Genomic DNA, 22447 nt, shown 5'->3' with positions numbered 1-22447 from the left:
ACAGTAGCTGACTGGCAGCCAAGGCAGGTCCAAGTACCGACAGAGGGGCATATACACCAGTTTCTCCTTATGTATATGTTCTGGGGCTGCAGCGGCTTGCACAGAGACAGGCAGAGGAGCTGGGTTGCAGCTGACGACGCCCATGAAACCCAGAAGTGAAGAGCAGTAACTCGGAAAGGCTGGCAGAGAGGGGCCGAGTGTGCTGTGGCAGCCGTGTGAAGAAATGGCATCGTGGGTATAGAGGCCTGGAAGAAAGGGGTCGAAGAGACCCAGAGAGGAACCAGCGGCAGTGTCGGAAGACCAGTGGCCACAGGCGTAATTTTCCTTCTTAATTTGGAGGGGGAAAAGGGAGGATAGCAAGGGAAGGGCAGCCGATTCAGAATGCCCACCCCAAACTACACCGATGCCCACCCCAGACCCTGACATGGGCGGCCAAGCCGAAGCATCATCTACAGTGTGGAAAAGCAACAGAAAGTAGAGCTGTGGCTCCTTCTGTCCCTGTAAATGCACTGGTGGTTACTGGGAGGGCGATGGTGGTATTTAGTAGGGTTGGTGCTGCAGGAAATAGGGTCCGGGTGGAAACAAGTGTTGTGTGGGGGAATCCATTTGATGTGACAACTCGGCTAAAAGCTGCCTCTACATCAGTGCTAAGCTGAGCCGGAAAGGAAGCCACCTTGAGCAGGTAACGTTCAACAAGGGTAGGGTTACCAGACACGTCCTCTTTTTAGTCCCGGACGAACTTTCCTGATGAGTGTACACTCCACAGCCTCCCCACCCTCAGCACAGGTACATTCAATACTTAACCCCCCGTTGCCCCAGGTACATTAGACAGATTGTGAGTCCACTGGACAGACAGGGAAAAATGCTTGTAAAAACCCCTTAGACAATCCCCCTTGATAGGAGAGATATAAATAGAGTTATCAGATTTTCCAAACAGAAAATCTGGTAACCCTATATATAAATAACTAATAAACTCAGAAACTTGGATGTCCTGGAATCCAAGTTGGTTGGCCAAGAAAAGAGAGACAGGTATGGAAAGCCCTTCCAAGGTATCCAGTTGCAGGAGAGAGAATTTAGATGTCTCCTGGATTTCTGCCAGCTTTATCCTGATGCCTTATGGGAACTACAGCACTGATTTTAGTGGTAGAATCAAAGACTACATATCCCACACTGCTTTGGGATGCACGTTTAAAACTAGGACTGGCCCTCCAAAAATCTCCCTCCTGAAACCTGGCAGCTCTTTAATCTGTTTAGGTTGAATACAGGATTTCTCCTTTGGCAAAAAGGGCGCGCAGTCACCAGGACAGAAGCACCAGAGGCTGTCAACCCAGTCCGGGTCAACCAAACTGATCCTGTCGTGACCTTAACCCCACTGCAGGCCTGGGCTTGCAGTTTCTCATTTTCCCATTGATTTCCCTCAGAAAATGAAAGCTATACATGCACTGGGGCAAAAGAAGGGACCAGATCAGTGGAGGGGATGCTAGAAATTGCAGGCTCCTCCCTTAGGGCCCTGTTTGCTAAGGCAGGCAGCAAACTTGGACAGGGTGAGGGTAGACAAGCTGTCATGAGAAAAAGTGTGAGAAATGGACAGAAATTTTTAAAAAACCAACCATAATGAAAAAGCAATTTAATTTTTTGAAAGCAATTTTATTATTTTGCACAATTGCTTTCTCTAGTGCAAATGCAGGGCCTTAAATGAAATTAAGTGAAAAAAAGCCCTTTTATAGACATGCAGGAAATGGGCTTAGCGAGTGAGAAACACCTGTGTAAGGACAAGCTGAGCCCATTTCTTAGCGTGTGAGAAACACATGTGTAAGGACATGCTAAGCCCATTTCTTAGCGTGTGAGAAACCCATGTGTAAGGACACGCTAAGCCCATTTCTTAGCGTGTGAGAAACACATGTGTAAGGACACACTAAGCCCATTTCTTAGCGTGTGAGAACCACCTGTGTAAGGACAAGCTGAGCCCATTTCTTTGCGTGTGAGAAACATATGTGTAAGGACATGCTAAGCCCATTTCTTAGCGTGTTAGCAACCCATGTGTAAGGACACGCTAAGCCCATTTCTTAGCGTGTGAGAAACACGTGTAAGGACACGCTAAGCCCATTTATTAGCGTGTGAGAAACACATGTGTAAGGACACGCTAAGCCCATTTCTTAGCGTGTGAGAAACACATGTGTAATGATATGCTATGCCCATTTCTTAGCGTGTGAGAAACACCTGTGTAAGGACACGCTAAGCCCATGTTTTGGTGCAGCTCAATAAAAGGGCCCTTAAGTAATCATAAGGCTTCACAGCAAATATTGAGTTTTCCACAGAATTTACAAGCAGGGTTACAGCTCACACTCGTAGGTGCAGACATGCCCCAACCAGCTGTCCTTCTGGAGCTGTGCACACAAGAGGAACCTCAGCAAAATGCACACATCTGTGCATTTTAACTCATCAGCAGGCATTTACACACATTTACAAAAGCAATTCCAAATAACATTTACACCACTGAAAACCTCAAAGTCTAAATAAGCGATTCATCAAAGTCCAATAAAAATTTGAAACTTCAAAGTCGTGGGCAGCCAGAGGTCAAGAAGACTTCCAGATAGTCGTAACCTCCCCCCCAAAAAATCTTTGCAGCTCATCACGGACCTCGAGAGACATTGGGGAGCTGAGACACGCGAGACAAGAGTGTTCATAGCAAACAGATAGGGAGAGAGTCCGCATTCAGATCACCATGGGGTTTCCTGAAGTTTCAGGTCAGGTGGCGAAGTCTCAGACTTCCTGGGAAATGCTTCAGTAGTCACATCACGTCTTCATTCAAGTTTCTCCTGGAAGTAAGGAGGAGGGAGACAGTCATGAAACATTTCTGAAATCCAGCATCTTAGTTTCTGCTTCTCCCTCCCTTCCTGCACTAATGGGGAGAGCAAACAGCTCCAGCAATCCCTGTCTCTCCCATAAGAACTAAGTCAGGCTGTGTCAGGTCAGTCCAAAGGTCCTACAGAGCCCCGAATCCTGTCTCCAAAAGTGGCCAACCCAAGTCCATTTCTCGCTGTTCATTTCCGGGGATAAGTCATGGCTTTCCCCAAGTCTACCTGGCCAATCAATGCTTATGGGATTTCTCTTCTGAGAAGTTGTCCAAACCCCTGTGCTAGAGGCCTTGGCCAGATCTTCCGGCCACAAATTCCAGAGCTCAATGCTCACTGATTTAAAATCTTGAAGAGCCCCATATGAGAAGACCACCAAACATTTTAAAAGCTGCCCTTTGGACCAAACCCACCCTGTTGAAGCTTTCCCCCAGTCCTAGTACAACTGGACAGGGTACATTTATAGGTTCCAGCCACTCAATAGATCTTTGTTATATGCTCTCTCAGTTGTCTTTCTTCTGAGCTAAAGAGCCCTAAATGCTTAACTTTGCTTTACAGGTGAGCCATCCCATCTCCCATCTTCATTTTGGATTGTCCTTCTCTGCACTTTTTCCAGCTCCTCTGTATCTCTTTGGAGATGGAACCAGAATTATACAGAATACTCAAGGCATAACGACAGACACCACAGATCTTTACAAAGGCATTATAATATTTTCCCTTATGCACCAGGAGTAGGGGATCTCACAACTGCTGCAATTATGGCCTCCTCCAGCAGGAGATGCTGTAGGCAATGGGTCAGGTTAACTTCTAACCGAGAAGATGAATGTTTTTATACCTTGTTTTCCTCTTCACCTCTGAAAAGGCCTGGACAGACTGAAAGGGAAGAAAACAAAAAGATTTACTATTTTTTCACTCAGAGAATAGTTAAACTCTGGAATGCGTTACCAGAGGTTGTGATAAGAGCGGTCGTAGCTGGTTTTAAGAAAGGTTTGAACAATTTCCTGGAGGAAAAGTCCATAGTCTGTTATTGAGACAGATATGGAGGAAGCCACTGCTTGCCCTGGAGCAGGAGCATGGAATGTTGCTACTCTTTGGGGTTCCGGAATCTCGCTTCCTCTTTTGAGATTCTGGAATGTTGCTACTCTTTGAGGTTCTGGAATCTCGCTTCCTCTTTTGAGATACTGGAATGTTGCTACTCTTTGAGGTTCTGGAATCTCGCTTCCTCTTTTGAGATACTGGAATGTTGCTACTCTTTGGGGTTCTGGAATCTTGCTTCCTCTTTTGAGATTCTGGAATGTTGCTACTCTTTGGGTTTTTGCCAGGTTCTGGTGACCTGGACTGGCCATCATGAGGACAGGCTACTGGGCTTGATAGACCATTGGTCTGACCCAGTATGGCTATTCTTATATTCTACTTTCTTGTCTGGCAGTTCCACCTGCTTTCCTAGGCCGGAAAACTTGCAACGTGCACTAGGTTTCTCAATTAGCATCTCCTGCTGTCCTTGGGAATCTGCTTTCTCCAGTCCAAATGCTTATAAATAAATCACTGAAGCAGAGAGAGAGAGAGGCTCATGAGGGGGCAGGACTTGTGGGAAATGAAACTCTTACCTTTAATGCCCAAGAACTTTAGGATGCCGTAGAGAGCGAGAGCCGTCAAGAATAGTCCAATAACGTTATCGATGGAGAGCCCCGACTCCCCTGTAACAGAGAGAGAACCCAGACTGAGATCCTGTCCTCTGGCTATGCTAAGACGCTGTCAGAGAGACCTCTGCTGCTAAACCAGCGGTTCTCAAGCCAGTCTTCAGGACACACCTAGCCAGTCAGGTTTTCATGTTATCCCCCAATGAATATGCATGAGATAGATTTGCATATGATGGAGGCAGGGCATACAAATTTACCTCATGCACACCTGACTGGCTAGGTGTGTCAGTACACAAACATGGACAGCCCCCTCCTCACACCAGACCGAGACCCAGACAAGTGCATTTGAATATTAGCCTCTCAGTCAATGGCAATGTCGACCATTAAAACAAAATGCAATAGAAATCCACAAAACTTTGGCTGTTTTAATTGCAAAATGATCAAAGTTATGCATCTCAAACAGAGGAACACTTGGGACAGGTTAAATGTAGTCTAAATGTTATCTGACCAAATATTCAAGACTACTGAACTGGCTGAAAACAGCCGCTGACCAGTTAAAATTGCTTGTGCACGGCCATCCGGTCATTTCCAGCGGCACTTAACTGACTATGTCTGCTGAAAATGACCACTTATGTTTAAATGATTTTTATTATTCCAGCAGGAAGAAGCAAATACAAACAGTAGCACCATTCAGGAAATAACATTTTCAACAATATAATCGGTTCCCCTCCCATCCCTCCCTCCCTTCCCCTCCCTCCCTCCCTCCCCTCCCATCCCCAAGAATCCATGGCCAGTCCAACAGCTGAGAGTGGGAATAAAATCTTAAAGATTCAAAAGTCTACTGCGAGCACGCGGTGTGAGGTCCTGCCAGAAGTGCTCCCACACCTGACAAAATTTGCGACCCGGGCCTAGAGTCAAGTCTCCCACCATGCGTGCACTATCATTAGGGATCTCCATGGTGCATATGAGGGGGGATCACGGGAGAGCCAGTGGGTGAGAATGGATTTTTTTCCCATCAAAAGGGCTCTGGAGAGAAATGCTGACATTCCCCCGGGTTTGGGCGAGGCTATAGTATAAAATCCAAATAACGCCCTCGGTTGCGGAAGCCATCGCCTTCCCCAAAGCGATGTGGTGTATAGGCCAAGATGTCGAAAATGAGCACTTAATGCCAAACTCGTGGCCATTGCAGGGGCGGAGTCAGGTAATGTGCCAATATTTAGCCTTTCACTGCATAAGTAAACTGCTTCGATTGGGCCACTTACACAGCGGTCATATCTTTAAGCGGCCACATAGTGAAAGACAGCAGATAAAGACCTGAATAGTCCATCCAGTCTGCCCTATAATTGCATGCATTACAATTTCATGATTCAATGCTCCTTTTTCTTTCTAGGTCATAGACTTCAGAAATCCATCCGGTACTATCCTTAGGTTCCATCTACTAGAGGTCTTGAAGCTCACTCCAGTCTATCCAAACTATCTTGTCATTTGCAGGATACAGACAAGATGGTGGCCTAGCCACCGAATGCTTCCAGCTGCTAGACTGCCACATGGACAAAGAGAGACCTACTGAAAAGGATAGACTTAGTAGATAAGGACAGGTTGTTCACCCTCTCCGAGAATGAGAGGGCACTCTCTAAAGTTGAAAGGGGATAGATTCCGTACGAACGTAAGGAAGTTCTTCTTCACCCAGAGAGTGGTAGAAAACTGGAACGCTCTTCCGGAGTCTGTCATAGGGGAAAACACCCTCCAGGGATTCAAGACAAAGTTGGCCAAGTTCCTGCTGAACAAGAATGTGTACTGGTATGGCTAGTCTCAGTTAGGGTGCTAGTCTTTGACCAGAGGGCCGCCATGTGAGCGGACTTCTGGGCATGATGGACCACTGGTCTGACCCAGCAGCGGCAATTCTTATGTTCTCTGCTCCCACCAGATATACACAAAGAGAGACCCCTTCTCTCCTGCCAGACTGACACACAGATTCACCGAAACCCCTCCTCTCACCAACGTGAGATGCCCAGAAACGGAGAGAGCTCTGCTCCTAGTAGACATATACAAAGAGACCTCTTTTCTCTTGAGAACATTTACACACAGACACCTCCTCCTACCACACTGAAAGACTCCTTGTCCTGCCACACTGAGGCATTCTCAAGAGACCCTCCTCCCCTTAATATGATAAACAGGCATAGAGATTCCCTTCTACTGACAGAATGACACACAAAGAGGCCCTTCTCTCTTAAGACTGAGTCACACACACACAGAGACCCCCCCCTTCGTCAACATAGAGACCCCCTTCTCTCCTAAGACCTATTCATATACAGAGACTCCTGCTCCCATGAAACTGATGCAGAGAGAGACCCCTGTTCCCTCCAGACTTACACACAGAGACACAATTCCCTAGTGCCTGGCAGCCTGGACACAGAGAGCTCTCCTCCCAGAACTGATCTCCAGAGAGCCTCGGCTGATGCTGGAGACGTCCTGCCTGAAGAATCACGTACCTGCCACTTTCAGGTGAACGCTCTTCCTGGCGCCGGTTTTGAGGGAGGCGTGGCTGACGTGGCATGTGTACAGGTCACCATGGTCCTCTCTGGAGCCCTGAACACGGATGGAGCTGGTGATGTTGAAGGTGCCATCCGCATTGCGCTTGTGACTGGTCTGCCACGCTTGTCTTACGTACTCGGTGGCTCCGCCTTTCCTGCCACGCCTCCGCAGCCATTCCACGGTGAGCTCCAAGGGGTAATAGTGAGAGACAGCACACTCGAGCACCATCTCCTGTCCCGGCAACACCAGGAGGGGTTCTGGACTCAGGGAGATCCTAGGGGGCTCTGAAATTAGGCAGAAAGAAATCATTGATCTCTCTATGTATTAGCTCTGCTGCCTCTGATGCTGACCTTGTGTGTGACTTTGGGTTGAGTCCATCTATCTCCCTGTGGTTCAGCCCTGATCTCACATTTGTCACTGACCCTGTGTAAATGACCACAGCGGCCAAGATCCTCACTGTTCGGATTCAATAACAGGATGGCAATAGAGCTTTCAAAGTTGTCAATGTCAATGCATCAAACAAACGTATGTCTGGCTTTGGCTCTTCTCATTGCCTCCTTACGTGATGTAGCTTGTCTATTTACTTCTGTGTCATTTATCCAGAAATAAAACTAGTTGACAGCATAAATTCTTTTTACTTATCGTTTTAATGCAGTGTCTCTAGCATGCCCCGACGTGAACATAGAACATAACATAACATAAGAACATAAGTAATGCCTCTGCTGGGTCAGGCCTGAGGTCCATCGTGCCCTGCTGTCTGCTCACGAGGTCCAGGTCCTGGACCTGAGCAGTAATCCTCTATTTATACCCTTCTATTCCCTTTTCTAGCAGGAAATTGTCCAATCCTTTCTTAAATCCCAGTACTGTACTCTGCCTTATAACGTCCTCTGGAAGCGCATTCCAGGTGTCCACCACACGTTGGGTAAAGAAGAACTTCCTGGCATTTGTATTGAATCTGTCCCATTTCAACTTTTCCAAATGCCCTCTTGTTCTTATATTTTTTGAATGTTTGAAGAATCTGTCCCTCTCTACTCTCTCTATGCCCTTCATGATCTTGTAAGTTTCTATCATATCCCCTCTAAGTCTCCTCTTCTCCAGGGAAAAGAGTCCCAGTTTCTCCAATCTTTCTCTATCTATCTCTCTCTATTTCTGTCTCTCTCCCTTTCTCTCTCTCTTTCTGTCCCTCTCTACTCTCTCTATGCCCTTCATGATCTTGTAAGTCTCTATCATATCCCCTCTAAGTCTCCTCTTCTCCAGGGAAAAGAGTCCCAGTTTCTCCAATCTTTCTCTATCTATCTCTCTCTCTTTCTCTCTCTCCCCCTCTCTCTCTCTATTTCTGTGTCTCTCCCTTTCTCTCTCTCTTGCTTTCTATCTCTCTCTATATATATTTCTCTCTGTCTCCCTTTCTCTCTTTCTGTCCCTCTCTACTCTCTCTATGCCCCTCATGATCTTATAAGTCTCTATTATATCCCCTCTAAGTCTCCTCTTCTCCAGGGAAAAGGGACCCGTTTCTCCCAAAAGGCTTTCTCAAGGGTTCGTGGAGGAGCTCTAAATACAAAAATGTTGTTTATGAAACTAATTACAACGTACAAACACCCGTCAGACTGTGTAAAACTCTTCTACTGATATGATATATAAACCAATCAACTTGAATACTGTAAATTTACTTCATATAGAGCATATAAAATGAATATATGTTTGCAATCAATTAGAAATTTACATTAATCATCATTGACTAATTTAAAATATTGACAATATGATCTCCATCAATTAAAAAATTGCATTAATCATTAAATATCTTTAAGCTATACAAGTTCATGAAAATATAAACTAATTATTAATAAATTAAAATGTTAGTTATTTTTAATTATGTATAAAATTTAATGAACTTTTACATATTATTCCAATTATATAAGAAATATAAATTAAACATTAGTTATCAATCAATTAAAACCTATCTTCAAATAATCATATATTCATTAGATTAATATATATAAGTATGAAACACTTTTAACATAAACTCATCATTAGTGATACATAATATCTAAATTTGTGAAATTATAAAGCCCCTAAATATAGGCAACTTGTTAAAAAATTTTAAAATGATGGGACTCATAATTCTATATTTAAATTTAGTAAACTATTCACAGGACTAACATGCAAAGACTAATATTCTTAATGATATGATGATGACATCACTCATTTGTTCTAATTCATTAATTAATTGAAAAAAGCATTTTATGCATCTTAATGACTAAAATCATTCACCTCATATAAACTATATACAGTGAAAGTTAAAGTAATATAATATGAAACGTAAAATGAACTTTATCGATTCTCAGATCTTAATTCTTATCGGTATCATTGATTTTCACAAGCTTTATTATTTAGGAACGCTGTGCACATATACGCAAAGTATTGATTAAATACACAAATCAGCACCATTTCAAGATTCTCGTTAGTTACCACTTAAATATTTTACTTTCAAATTTAAGTGGTAACTAACGAGAATCTTGAAATGGTATATGTGCAATAAGCCTTAAAAACATGGCGAATAATTAGATTTAACATAGTTTTAAAGCATGAAAGATGCTAAAAAAAGTGAAATCATTTACTAGTAAGTTGGAAATATAAAGTAAAGTACCTATTTCCAACCCAGAAACTCGTTAGTTACCACTTAAATTTGAAAGTAAAATACACAGCGTTCCTAAATAATAAAGCTTGTGAAAATCAATGATACCGATAAGAATTAAGATCTGAGAATCGATAAAGTTCATTTTACGTTTAATATTATATTACTTTAACTTTCACTGTATATAGTTTATATGAGGTGAATGATTTTAGTCATTAAGATGCATAGGATGCTTTTTTCAATTAATTAGTGAATTAGAACAAATGAGGGGGTGTCATCGTCATATCATTAAGAATATTAGTCTTTGCATGTTAGTCCTATGAATAGTTTACTAAATTTAAATATAGAATTATGAGTCCCATCATTTTAAAATTTTTTAAGAAGTTGCCTATATCTAGGGGCTTTATAATTTCACAAATTTAGATATTATGTATCACTAATGATGAGTTTATGTTAAAAGTGTTTCATACTTATATATATTAATCTAATGAATATATGATTATTTGAAGATAGGTTTTAATTGATTGATAACTAATGTTTAATTTATATTTCTTATATAATTGGAATATGTAAATGTTCATTAAATTTAATACATAATTAAGAATAACTAATATTTTAATTTATTAATAATTAGTTTATATTTTCATGAACTTGTACAGCTTAAAGATATTTAATGATTAATGCAATTTTTTAATTGATGGAGATCATATAGTCAATATTTTAAATTAGTCAATGATGATTAAAGTAAATTTCTAATTGACTGCAAACATATATTAATTTATATGCTCTATATGAAGCAAATTTACAGTATTCAAATTGATTGGTATATAAATTATGATATTGGAAGTTTTTAACGCAGTCTGACGGATGTTTGTGGTGTATGTTTTAATTAGTTGTATAAATAATATTTTTGTATTGCTTAGAGCTCCTCCATGAACCCTTGAGAAAGTCTTTTGGGCGAAACGGGTCCCGTCGGGGCATGCGAGAGACACTGCATTAAAACGATAAGTAAAAAGAATTTATGCTGTCAACTAGTTTCTTTTCTGGAGAAATGACACAGAAGTAAATAGACAAGCTACGTTACGTAAGGAGGCAATGAGAAGAGCCAAAGCCAGACATACATTTGTTTGATGCACTGACGACTTTGATAGCCCTATTGCCATCCTGTTGTTGAATCCGAACAGTGAGGATTTTGGTCGCTGTGGTTGTTTCCATTTGGCCTCACTTTTTCATCTTCTATATCTTTTTAGTTTTTTCCTGTGTATATGACCTCAGGCTAAGTCCTTTTCTCTCCTGTCCCGAGTCTATATCGTTGCATGGCATGTATTGTAAATCCACTCAAAACTTCTTGAGAGTACAAATGTGTTACAACTGACTTTTTACATTAAATGTACAGTAATACAAGGCACGATGGACCCCTGGTCTGACCCAGCAGCGGCAATTCTTATGTTCTAATTATGAGCAGACTGCTCCCCCTAACCTGTAGGGAGCAGCGATGCACAGCTCTGCAGCCCACAGGTGACATACATTTCTATCATTTATTACTGCATATACCTAAGGTTACCAGACGTCCGGGAAAACCTGGACATGTCCTCTTTTTAGAGGACTGTCTGGGTTCCCAGATAAGACTCTCCAAAACCCGGCAATTTGTCCAGGTTTTGGAAAGCCCCAACGAGCTCCGGCCTCTGAGCGTGCACGGATGATGTCACACACATATCACACACATGCATGCTCCAAGCCCTCTAGACACGGATGGAGCTCGTCAGGGGAAAAAGAGGAGGCTTTGTGGGGCTGGAGGCAGAATGGGGTGGGGCAGAACAGAGCAGGTCATGTGCCCGGGGTTTTGTGGGCGGAAATATGCTAACCCTACATATACACTTGCTATTACCACATTTATTGCATATGTTGTTTGTATATACATTCTTATTGCATACACTTATTACATCTGTTGTTAACATTATGTGTTATTATTTGAGGCTGTGTTCATAGTCAGTGACTCCTCCAGAGACCCAAAACCAGAAAGATTATTACATGTGTTATTATTAAACATGCTCTTATTATATGTAGTGTTATTGTTTCATGGTAATAGGCTGGCCAGGAGGGGTGTGACAAGTTGGTTTGGAAGCACAACAAATTAAAATAAAAATGGAAAGTTTGGGACTCTGGATCGTCAAAAGAGTTTCTGCCCTCCTTAGACGAGGTTCTTTAGTCTGCTGTATTCCATTGAGGCGGGATACCATGGAATGAAGTCAGCTGCTTCCCCAGGTTTGGGAGGCTCTAGCTAAACTCAGTGTGCTATAAGTGCATTGGTGGAACTCTGGACTCACATTTCTCCCCAAAGACCCTATTAGACCTCTGTGAATATTAATCTCTTTTCCTGTACCTAATTTTCCCTTGAATAATATTATAATTGCCCTTGAATAATATTATAATTGCCCATACTAGTCTCTGCAAATACTCCCCTTGCAACACCAGTGAACACCTATTGTAAGGTGAACTCACCCTATTATACACATGTAGCATTATTATTATATGCATCTTTGTTATTACATAGCATTATAACGTGATATTGTTATTACATTCCTTATACTGCATGTATCTTGGCTACATGCAGTGTTATTATTACCTGTGCCATTATAATATGCAGTATTACATGTAATTACATTTAGTAGTATTATATATGTTGGTATTACACATTATATTATTCATTATATGTGTTATTGCACGTAGTGTTATACATAGCCAATTTGAATAGCATTTTATATTTAAACCCCAAATTGTATTGCATATATTGTAAATGTGGAATTATTGCATAGATTGGCATCACAGATAGTGCTACTGCGTGTATTGTTATTATATGTAGTGTTAAAATATACCTTGGTATTAAAGATTATGCCATTCGATATATTATTATCTGCAGTGTTATATGGGAACTCACCATGGATGCGCAGCTCCACACCTCGCTGTGCCTGCATATATGGGGTGTACACGCTGCAGAGGTACGTCCCCTCGTGTGCAATGCTTACGCTATGGATGAGCAGCGAGGCGTAGCCTTTCTTGTGCAGGTCACCAAAGAAGAGCTCAGTGCCCTCCTGGGCCAGCAGCACCCGATCCCTCACTCCGTCGTAGGCGTACACCACGTGACCAGAGCCCTGGAACTGGTAGCGCCACTCCAAAGAGAAACGCCCTTCCCGTGCCAAGGAAAAACCGCAGTCCAGCGTCACAGCCTGGCCCAGCTGGGCGATCGCTGTCGGGCTGTGTGTGAAGACATGAAGCGCCACTGATGGGGGTAGAAAGAATTTTGATTATTTCAAAATGTTACTGACAAGCTTATCTCGTTTAAACCTAAATTTGATAGGGTTTTTCCTTTATTGCAGGAGTGGTGCTGACTCCCAGTTAACACCAGTATCGAATGTTTAACTTATAAAATAATCACATAGTTATCTTGCCCCTTATATTCACGTAAAATCTAATACCCATCCATTGCAATATTTACATTTGAATAAAGTGCCATTCTCTGCTAGATCAATTTTTAAATTTGCCTCTGCTCCTAAAAGATTGTTTCAAGTTTTGACACCATTACTCTGGAACATTCTTCCATTACCCCTCAAATTAGAAGACAATCAGACTTGAAAACTCAGTTAACATACATAGTAGATGACGGCAGATAAAGACCCAAATGATCCATCCAGTCTGCCCAACCTGATTCAATTTAATATTTTTTTTTCCTTCTTAGCTATTTCTGGGCAAGAATCCAAAGCTCTACCCGGTACTGTGCTTGGGTTCCAACTGCTGAAGTCTCCAGCCCATCCACACCCTCCCAGCCATTGAAGCCCATCCTCCACTAAGTGGCCATATACAGACACAGACCGTGCAAGTCTGCCCAGTACTGGCCTTAGTTCTTCAATATTTACTATTATTTTCTGATTCTAGATCCTCTGTGTTCATCCCATGCTTCTTTGAACTCCGTCACTGTTTTCCTCTCCACCACCTCCCTCGGGAGCGCATTCCAGGCATCCACCACCCTCTCCGTAAAGAAGAATTTCCTTACATTGCTCTTGAGTCTACCAGCCCTCAACCTCAAATTATGTCCTCTGGTTTTACCATTTTCCTTTCTCTGGAAAAGATTTTGTTCTACATTAATACCTTTCAAGTATTTGAACATCTGAATCATATCTCCTCTGTCCCTCCTTTCCTCTAGGCCGGGTATACATATTCAGGGCTTCCAGTCTCTCCTCATATGTCTTTTTCACAAAATATTTAACTGGAAGTTCTTGATGAGTTATTAAGATATTACTGTATACTATGAGGTTTTTCTTCTGTTATTTAATATAAGGGAATTATTATATTTTGTTAATCACATCCCAATTTTGTGATGTCACAATGCAATTTTCTGGTATTCTGATGTCATACTTTCACTTTCTTGCTCAGCAGCCTATGTGTCGTTACTGTCACTCCTCAGTGCTTTGAAGTCACAATGCAACTCCCAGTGTTCTGATGTCATACTCTCACTTTCTCACTCAGCAACACACTATTCCCAGAATTGACCGTCACCTCCCAGTGCTGTGATGTCACACTGCCACCTCACCCGCTACTGTCACACTTTCAATCTTTGACACTGAGTTCACCGTCACCTCACAATGTTGCGATGTCACACTGTCACAACCTGTCCACTAATGTCACTCTTTGATGCTGTGATGTCATACAGAACCACATGGCTCCAGCAGATGAGAAGTATCTTACCTACTGTGCTTTTCACGCGTATCCCGTCCTCTCCCGGGTGCGAGACGACTTGCTGAATGGTAGCCAAGCTAAACTTGCCGTTGGCTGACTGTATGCTGCTGGAGAACCATTCACCGCCGAGGTCCGGGGGACTACGCTGCTCTTCAGTCAGCGATAATGCCCAGTCCACAAAGGCTGCCTGGGGGCTATATGCGTTGATCTCGCACGATGGCGCTTCCTTGGAGCGCAGGGAACTGCGGAAGACGGGATCCTGGAGCAGGAGGGTGGGATCTAACAGGAGAGGAGAGAAGAAACATCACAGCCCAGACAAATGAAAGTCTGCAAAACATAACTGCCATGTCATCCCGACCTACTGAGAAATGATTTATGAACATATCCGCCAATCCATTTTCTCAGTAAACGGCCCTACACTTTGGAACTTGCTTCCTGTCAATATGCGGCTTCATACTTCCTTAGAATCATTCAAATCTGATCTCAAAACATTTGTTTTCCATCATGCACACTCTTAAATACTTCCCTCTTACTTGGAGGCCTTAACTCACCCAAATCCTGAGACAATCATATTAACCACGAGACCCTTAAGTGTTTTATGTATGTATGTATGTTTCAGCATAACTCCGAAACGCATGGACAGATTTCAACCTTTGTATACATATGAATTACTATCTGGGAACAAACACTGTGGGGGTGGGAAGGGGGTGGCATGTAAAGAATCATCGAAAAAGACAGATATTGCTTTGACCAATGGTGTGAAGCTTGGGGAATGATGTCTCAGTCAGAATGATGTCACAGTCAACAGTATATAAGGAAGTGCAGCTGTGGTGTGGTGAAGTCTAAACAGAAAGTGAAAACTGAAAACTGTGTGATGTTAATTCTCAAGTGAATGTAAATTTATATCCAGGCAACGCCTCAAACAACTTCAACTAGAGGTATGGGGAAAGGAAAGGGGGGTGCGCATGTGGAAGGGAGGGATGGGAAAGGTGGAGGGCAGAGAGGAGGAGAGGTGCCAGCTTTGGGAATCATGTTACACAATCATTTAACAGTATACAAGGAAGGGCAGCTGTGGTGTGGTGAAAACTTGTGTGATGTTAATCCTCGTGAATGTTCCTCCAGGGAATTTATATCCGGGCAACACCGGATGATCAGCTACCGTGTGTCCCCGAAAATAAGACCTACCCCGAAAATAAGCCCTAGTTGAAGCGCTTATTTTTGGGGTAGGGGGAAAGCAAAATAAAAGTCCACTGCTGTTAACGGGGTCTTCCTAAATGCCGCAGCAGACCCTTCCATCTCTCCCTCCCCATGCCGACCGCGAGACTGACATATCATTACTTACTTCCAAAAGGCAGTATCATGGCAGCAATCTAAACGGGCTGCTTCGGACCTTCTCACGTTGAGACGTTCCACTGCCACATTAGTGATGCGGCAGAGGAATGCTCCAACATGAGAAGGCCCAAAGAAGCCCGTTTAGATTGCAGCCGCGACGCTGCCTTTTGGAAGTAGGTAATGATATGTCAGTCTTGGGGTTGGTGTGGGGAAGGAGAGATGGAAGGGTCGGTGGGGGTTTGGCTGCGTGGCAGAGGGATAGAAAGATGCTGTGAGTTTGTGATTGGGCAGTTTCCCTGAAAATAAGACCTAGTGCATTTTTGGGGCCCAAAAATAATATAAGACAGTGACTTATTTTCGGGGAAACATGGTAGTAGCAAATAAAATTAAACTTGAAACTTTCAAGGAGATTCAGAGTCCCTTCTCACTGCCCAGTGCCAAACACAAGGACACTAGGCCTCAGGGAAGGGAGTGACCCCAAGACCCTCTTCCCTACCCCCATCCCCACCAACCAAAAACAAAGGCAGGGTACCCATGAGGTCAAAGATCATGCCAGGCTGCAGATGTTCTGGAGGCGTGAAGTCCAGGGGTCTTCGAAAGTGTCCATTTTCTCTCAGCAAAAGGAGGGCCTTCTTCTGGCTGACAGCCTTGGGGAAAGAGCCCGCGCGACTCTCCACCTCCTCCACATACCAGCAGTCGATGAGAGGCCCTAGAGAGCTCTTTTTAGCTGAACATAGATCCAACACCACCGCCACTATCAAAGATCACATGACACGGATAAGCCAATTGCAAACCAACCCTAGTGCTAGAACTCCAAAAACACTGCCATTAATATGTGATCACATGACAGGAATCAGCCAATCACTCCACACACAAGTTCCTTCCTTCCATTTTACATATGTTTGACCTGGAATATCAGGGACATGGAATTTTAGCCAAACCACAACCGGCATGATTTTTCCCAGGTTTCTAGTCTCCACTCCCAAGCCACGAGGGCCTCCAAAGGGTCAGGTGTTCGGGAGATCCCTAATGAATATGCATTATATTTTAAGAACAAAAAGAGCTATATTTAATACAGATTTATAAACTGAATTTCCACACATTCATAAATTACTTCTATTTATTTTACATTACATTACATTAGTGACTTCTATTCCGCTTGTACCTTGCAGTTCTAAGCTGATTACAGTATAGGATTGCTGGGCATTTCCGGGAGGTTATAATTTAGGGGATGCTTACACAGTAGATGCAGGGGAATTACAATTAAGGGAACGTTAAGTAGTGGAGGCAGAGGGGAAATTGAGGAAGGGAGAACAAAATTGAGGAATACTAGTAGGGAAGAAGAAATTAGGGGTAGGATACTTGATAGGGTCATTGGGGAGATATTAGTAGAGTGGTAGGAGGATTTTTTTCACCCCACACATGTGTTAATACTTCATATCATATAAATATACACATAAATAACTTATGAAAACCTTCACAACCTACCCAACCAACCCACTAAAAGTTCATTTCAAAACCACTCCATTGCAATACTGTCCATATACTGGCCAAAAAAGTTCTTAATATTGTGCAAACTTATCACTTCATGAGAATGTAATCCCAAAAGACGTTCTCTTCATACTCCTTGTATCATTGGTTGCCATAAACTGAGCACAATTGCCCAACACAAATCTGTTTTTCGCCTGTTGGCGTCGTCAGGGGCGACAGGCTGATCTTGGCTTCAGTAATGAATCTTAGTTCTTGTTATTCATCATACAACATATTTGGGTGCCACACACCAGTGGGGAAAATCCAAACCAGGACCTCTCACTTCACAAGCTGAACACTCGAGGAACGCAGAGAGAGGGGTGACATGATCGAGACGTTCAAGTATCTCACGGGCCTCATCGAGGTGGAGGAAGATATCTTCTTTTTCAAGGGTCCCACGGCAACAAGGGGGCATCCGTGGAAAATCAGGGGTGGGAAACTACACGGTGACACCAGGAAATTCTTTTTCACTGAAAGGGTGGTTGATCGCTGGAATAGTCTTCCACTTCAGGTTATCGAGGCCAGCAGCGTGCCTGATTTTAAGGCCAAATGGGATAGACACGTGGGATCTATTCACAGAGAAAGGTAGGGGAGGGTCGTTGGGGTGGGCAGACTAGATGGGCCGTGGCCCTTATCTGCCATCTATTTCTATGTTTCCTGAGAGGTCCTGGTTTGGATTTTTCCCATTGGTGTGTGGCACACAAATATGTTGCATAATGAATAACCAGAACTACGATCTATTTGCATGCACTGCTTTCAATGCATATTCATTGGGGAAATCCTGAAAACCCGACTGGAATACGGCTCTCGAGGACCGGAGTTCCCTACCCCTACATTAGGAAAATCGTTGCGTGCGACTGCGCATTAGATGGTATTTGACAAGTAGCGCTTAACTGCTTTGGCGTGTAATTGCGTGGACTGAGGACATATTTCACCAGAGGTTGTGGTAAGAGTGGTCGTAGCTAGTTTTAAGAAAGGTTTGGACAATATCCTGGAGGAAAAGTCCATAGTCTGTTATTGAGAAAGACATGGGGGGAAGCCACTGCTTGCCCTGGATCGGTAGCGTGGAATGTTGCTGCTCTTTTGGGTTTTGGCCAGGTACTAGGGACCTGGATTGGCCACCATGAGAACGGGCTAATGGGCTTGTAAGGCTATTCTTATGTTCTTATTATATCATTTTAGTGTCAGTTATCCAGGTGGTTCCTTCCCTACACTTCTTGGCAAGTACTGCTCAGTTTGTGATATTTTGCAGTCGATAGGGTTTTTAGGGGGATTTTTTTCTTGTGTAATTGTAGGGGGCATATATATGAGTAACTTCGAGTGACACGAGTTACTCTAGAATACTATTGGTTGCACCTGACACTCGGCCCGTGCAGGCGAACATGGCGCAAATGGTCACAACTAAACTGAAGCACACCCAAGTCAACTTATGCTAGGATTCTACATTAGAGATTGACACGGGGACAAATTTTTCCCCGTTCCCGCGGGAACTCATTTTCCTGTCCTGTCCCCGCCCCATTCCTGCAAGCTCCGTCCTCATCTGCACAAGCCGCAAACACTTTCAAATCCTAAGTAGCAACATTCTAGAGCTCAGGTTGTGATGTCATAATGCCTCATTCCACCAATGCCTAAGCTCCATCCTCAAACACTTTCAAATCCTAAGTAGCAACATTCTAGAGCTCAGGTTGTGATGTCATAATGCCGCATTCCACCAATGCCTAAGCTCCATCCTCAAACACTTTCAAATCCTAAGTAGCAACATTCTAGAGCTCAGGTTGTGATGTCATAATGCCTCATTCCACCAATGCCTAAGCTCCATCCTCAAACACTTTCAAATCCTAAGTAGCAACATTCTAGAGCTCAGGTTGTGATGTCATAATGCCTCATTCCACCAATGCCTAAGCTCCATCCTCAAACACTTTCAAATCCTAAGTAGCAACATTCTAGAGCTCAGATTGTGATGTCATAATGCCTCATTCCACCAATGCCTAAGTTCCGTCCTCATCTACACAAGCCTCAAACACTTTAAAATCACAAGTGTTTGAGGCCTGTGTGGTTAAGGCAGAGCTTACAGGAATGGGACAGGATGGAGAAATTGAGTTCCTGCGGGGATGGGGACAAATTTGTCCCCGTGTCATTTTCTATTCTACAGCCCCTTGATGCCCAGATGTGCTAACAGAACTGGCACCCGGCACGCCTAAATGGAAACACCAATTTATAGAACTTTCTCCTCCGTGCAAAGTTATACAAAACAATATGCGATGCCCGTTTTGCACAGGATTGTTCTGGGCAGGGAGATGGGTGGAGGTAATCGTAATTAATGTACTAAGTTTATTATTACCAAAATCTCAGAGGAAAGGGCTGAAGGATCTCTCCGTTTATTGGGAGGGGTAGCTGAAGGTTTGCCTAAATTCATTACACCCTTGTACTGACTGCTTCTATACACCCTTTTCAACCTGAACTCAAGGCAGTTTGCAGAATCTTTTTTTGGTACAACAAGTCCCTTCCCCAGAGAGCTTACAACCTAAGTGGGTCCTGAAACAAAGTGACTTGCCCAAGTCCACCCTCCCCTCCATATGTTCCTGTCTCCATTGCCCCCACAAACATGTACTTGGCCTGGCCAGTTTCAAAGCTCACCAGCCACCACTGCCACAAAGGCCTGGTTCTCAGAGCTAAGTCATGTGTACAGACGTGTGGTGTGCGCTTCAGTCTGCGTACCGAGATGGAGAGGGCTGCGGTGTGTACAAACGGGCGTTGATGAGAGGGAAAAAAACAGAGCAGCTTGTTGTTTTGAAAACCGAAAGCAAAAGAAACAAGAGTGAACATTTGCTGGAAACCCCCTGAACCGTTTCAGGGACAGGCCGATCCCACTGCTTGCACGGAGACATGCTCCCTGCACGTCACTTCCCAAAATCAAGACTAGATTTGGCTGAGGTGGCAGGTATAGAGAGAGCGCTATCTAGTTCTCTTCATTCCCGGGGCTGAATTTCTCGATTTGGGATCCTAAACAGCGGGGAGGAGAGCACTAGGCAGAGGAATCGCAGGCCTGAATTTTTAGCAGAAATTTCAACACTTAAGTTTGCCTAAAAATCTACTTCGGTTTAGAAAGTTGATTTAGGAGCCGAGCAATTTTTGTTTTTTCTGTGTGTGCATCTGGGTGTTTTAAATGGGCTGTAAAAAATTTATTTATCTATTGGGACCTAACCCCAAACAAGTAATGCACACTCATAAATATGTCATATAAAAGGGAGCCCGAGATCCCATCTCAACGGGTGTAAGTAATGTGGGATAGGGAGGTCTCCGTACACGTTGGTGGCGGGCTTGTGCTGAGTGCAGAGCCGTGCTGGCGGGGACCTTCCCGCCAAAAACGAAGACTACGATTGGGCGGCCATAGCTGGGGGGTGGGGAGAGGGGGGTTATAAGAGCTGGGATCTTGGAGGACTCAGGGTTTACCTGAGAGGCTTTTCCCACCCACCCTCCCATTAACAAGGCTGGAGGGGTTGTTAAGGTAGGAATCGGGGGCGGATGAATTGTGGGCCGCTGGGGGAGCCATACCCAGGGGTCAGTGACCTTGGAGAATGGGGCAGGTGGGGGATATGCGACCCCCTCAGATCCTTGCTGCTATGGCTGGGTCAGGGGCTATGTTTTGATTTTATTGAAACTCGGGGCAATGTTATGTTGTCGTTTGAATTGTTAACACCAGGGCTGCCCAAGTCCGGTCCTCGAGATCTACTGCCAGACCGGGTTTTCAGGATATCCACAATGAACATGCATGAGAGAGATTTGCATACCAAGAAGGCAGAGCAGGCAAATCTCTCTCATGCATATTCATTGTGGATATCCTGAAAACCTGGCCTGCCAGTAGATCTCGAGGACCGAACTTGGGCAGCCCTGGTTAACACCAATAAAGAGGGCTGCAGTCAATTTTCACCAGCAAGTGTCTGTGTTATATTAGGGTGGGGGGGGGGGGAAGAGGCAAAGCAGACCTATCCCAATCCCACTGTTACACCGACAGAAATTGTGGAATTAAAAAATTCAGCACACGTGTATCACTTCCTACTGGGAAAAGAGAACAAGCCAGTCCATAGGAACCAGTTTTTCAAAATGACTGGGAGTGCTCACCTTTACCCCTCCGTGCGCACAGTGAAGAAGTGCACTCAGAATTAGGGGTGTGTGGTGCACCCGCAAAGCTGGCACTTCCGATTGTGACATACAGACCTCTTGCCCGTTGTTCTTTTTTCAGGATACCCCTATTGCAGGGGTAGGGAACTCCGGTCCTCGAATATGCATGAGATCTATTTGCATGCACTGCTTTCAATGCATATTCATTGGGGAAATCCTGAAAACCCGACTGGAATACAGCTCTCAAGGACCGGAGTTCCCTACCCCTGCCCTATTGGATACGCCTGAGACAGAGTTGCATATAATGGGGGCGACAGCCATGCGGATCTGTCTCATGCATATTCAGCAGAGACGTCTCGAGAATCTGACTGGCTGATGGTCCCCAAGAACAGATTTCAGAAACACCGCGCTACGCAGAACCTTACCGGGGTGGTCCTCAGCCACAGCCTGCTCGGCTTTTCAAGATTTCCACGACAACTAATGGCATACAATGGAAGCTGTACATGCAAATCAACCTCATGCCTATTCATTGTGGAAATTTTGAAACCCCTCACTGGCTTTGGCTGAATGCCTTACCTTGGTCACACAACACGTATAGAACAAGTGGACCACAGATTGGAAACAGAAACGTGCAAAATGCATTTCCTTCTGCATGAGATCAAAGAGAGGCACATTTCCCAAAGCTAAGAGAAAATCAAAGGCTTCCTACACAGGAATGAGCAAGAAAAACTGTCTGGCCCTGGGGGGAAAGGAGAGGAACACCGTTCCTGGAGTGAGTCTCTCCTTTAGAAATGACCTTTGGGAGAGATGGACCCAGAAAGCCTCTGGCAGGGGAATCAGACACACGAACACTCCTACCTGCTGCTCTCCCCCCCTCCATGGGAAAGGAGGGAGAACCTGGGACTTACCTGCGAAGGGGGTCAGTAACGAGAGCCATCTGTATAGATGCACCATGTCTGGAGGGAGAAGTGTCCGTCTGTCCCAACAGACTCAACACAGCAAGGAACAAAGCGCAGGTAAAGGAAGCAGCCACCAGGCGAGTCAACACTTTCACTTTCACTTTCATT

At 43.9% G+C, this 22447-nt stretch overlaps 1 protein-coding gene across 2 annotated transcripts; it reads right to left on the bottom strand.

The window, feature by feature from the left end:
* Nucleotides 1-1612: 1612 nt before the first annotated feature.
* On the bottom strand, nucleotides 1613-22446 carry TAPBP (TAP binding protein). Of its 2 annotated transcripts, XM_033925378.1 has the most exons (8): nucleotides 22289-22446; nucleotides 16261-16482; nucleotides 14406-14675; nucleotides 12601-12942; nucleotides 6988-7314; nucleotides 4463-4552; nucleotides 3691-3728; nucleotides 1613-2819 (listed from the first exon to the last, which is right to left on the bottom strand). In XM_033925378.1, the coding sequence occupies exons 1-8, from the start codon at nucleotides 22332-22334 to the stop codon at nucleotides 2805-2807; spliced, it is 1350 nt and encodes a 449-aa protein (XP_033781269.1). In that variant the 5' UTR covers nucleotides 22335-22446; the 3' UTR covers nucleotides 1613-2804. The 2 variants fall into 2 exon arrangements, with proteins under 2 accessions (XP_033781269.1, XP_033781270.1); XM_033925379.1 differs by lacking the exon at nucleotides 3691-3728.
* Between the last annotated feature and the right edge of the window lies 1 nt (nucleotide 22447).

Source organism: Geotrypetes seraphini, chromosome 16 (assembly GCF_902459505.1).
Source record: "Geotrypetes seraphini chromosome 16, aGeoSer1.1, whole genome shotgun sequence".
NCBI lineage: Eukaryota > Metazoa > Chordata > Amphibia > Gymnophiona > Dermophiidae > Geotrypetes > Geotrypetes seraphini.
The sequence above is the reverse complement of the archived record's forward strand: the minus strand, read 5'-3'. Positions and strand labels throughout refer to the sequence as shown.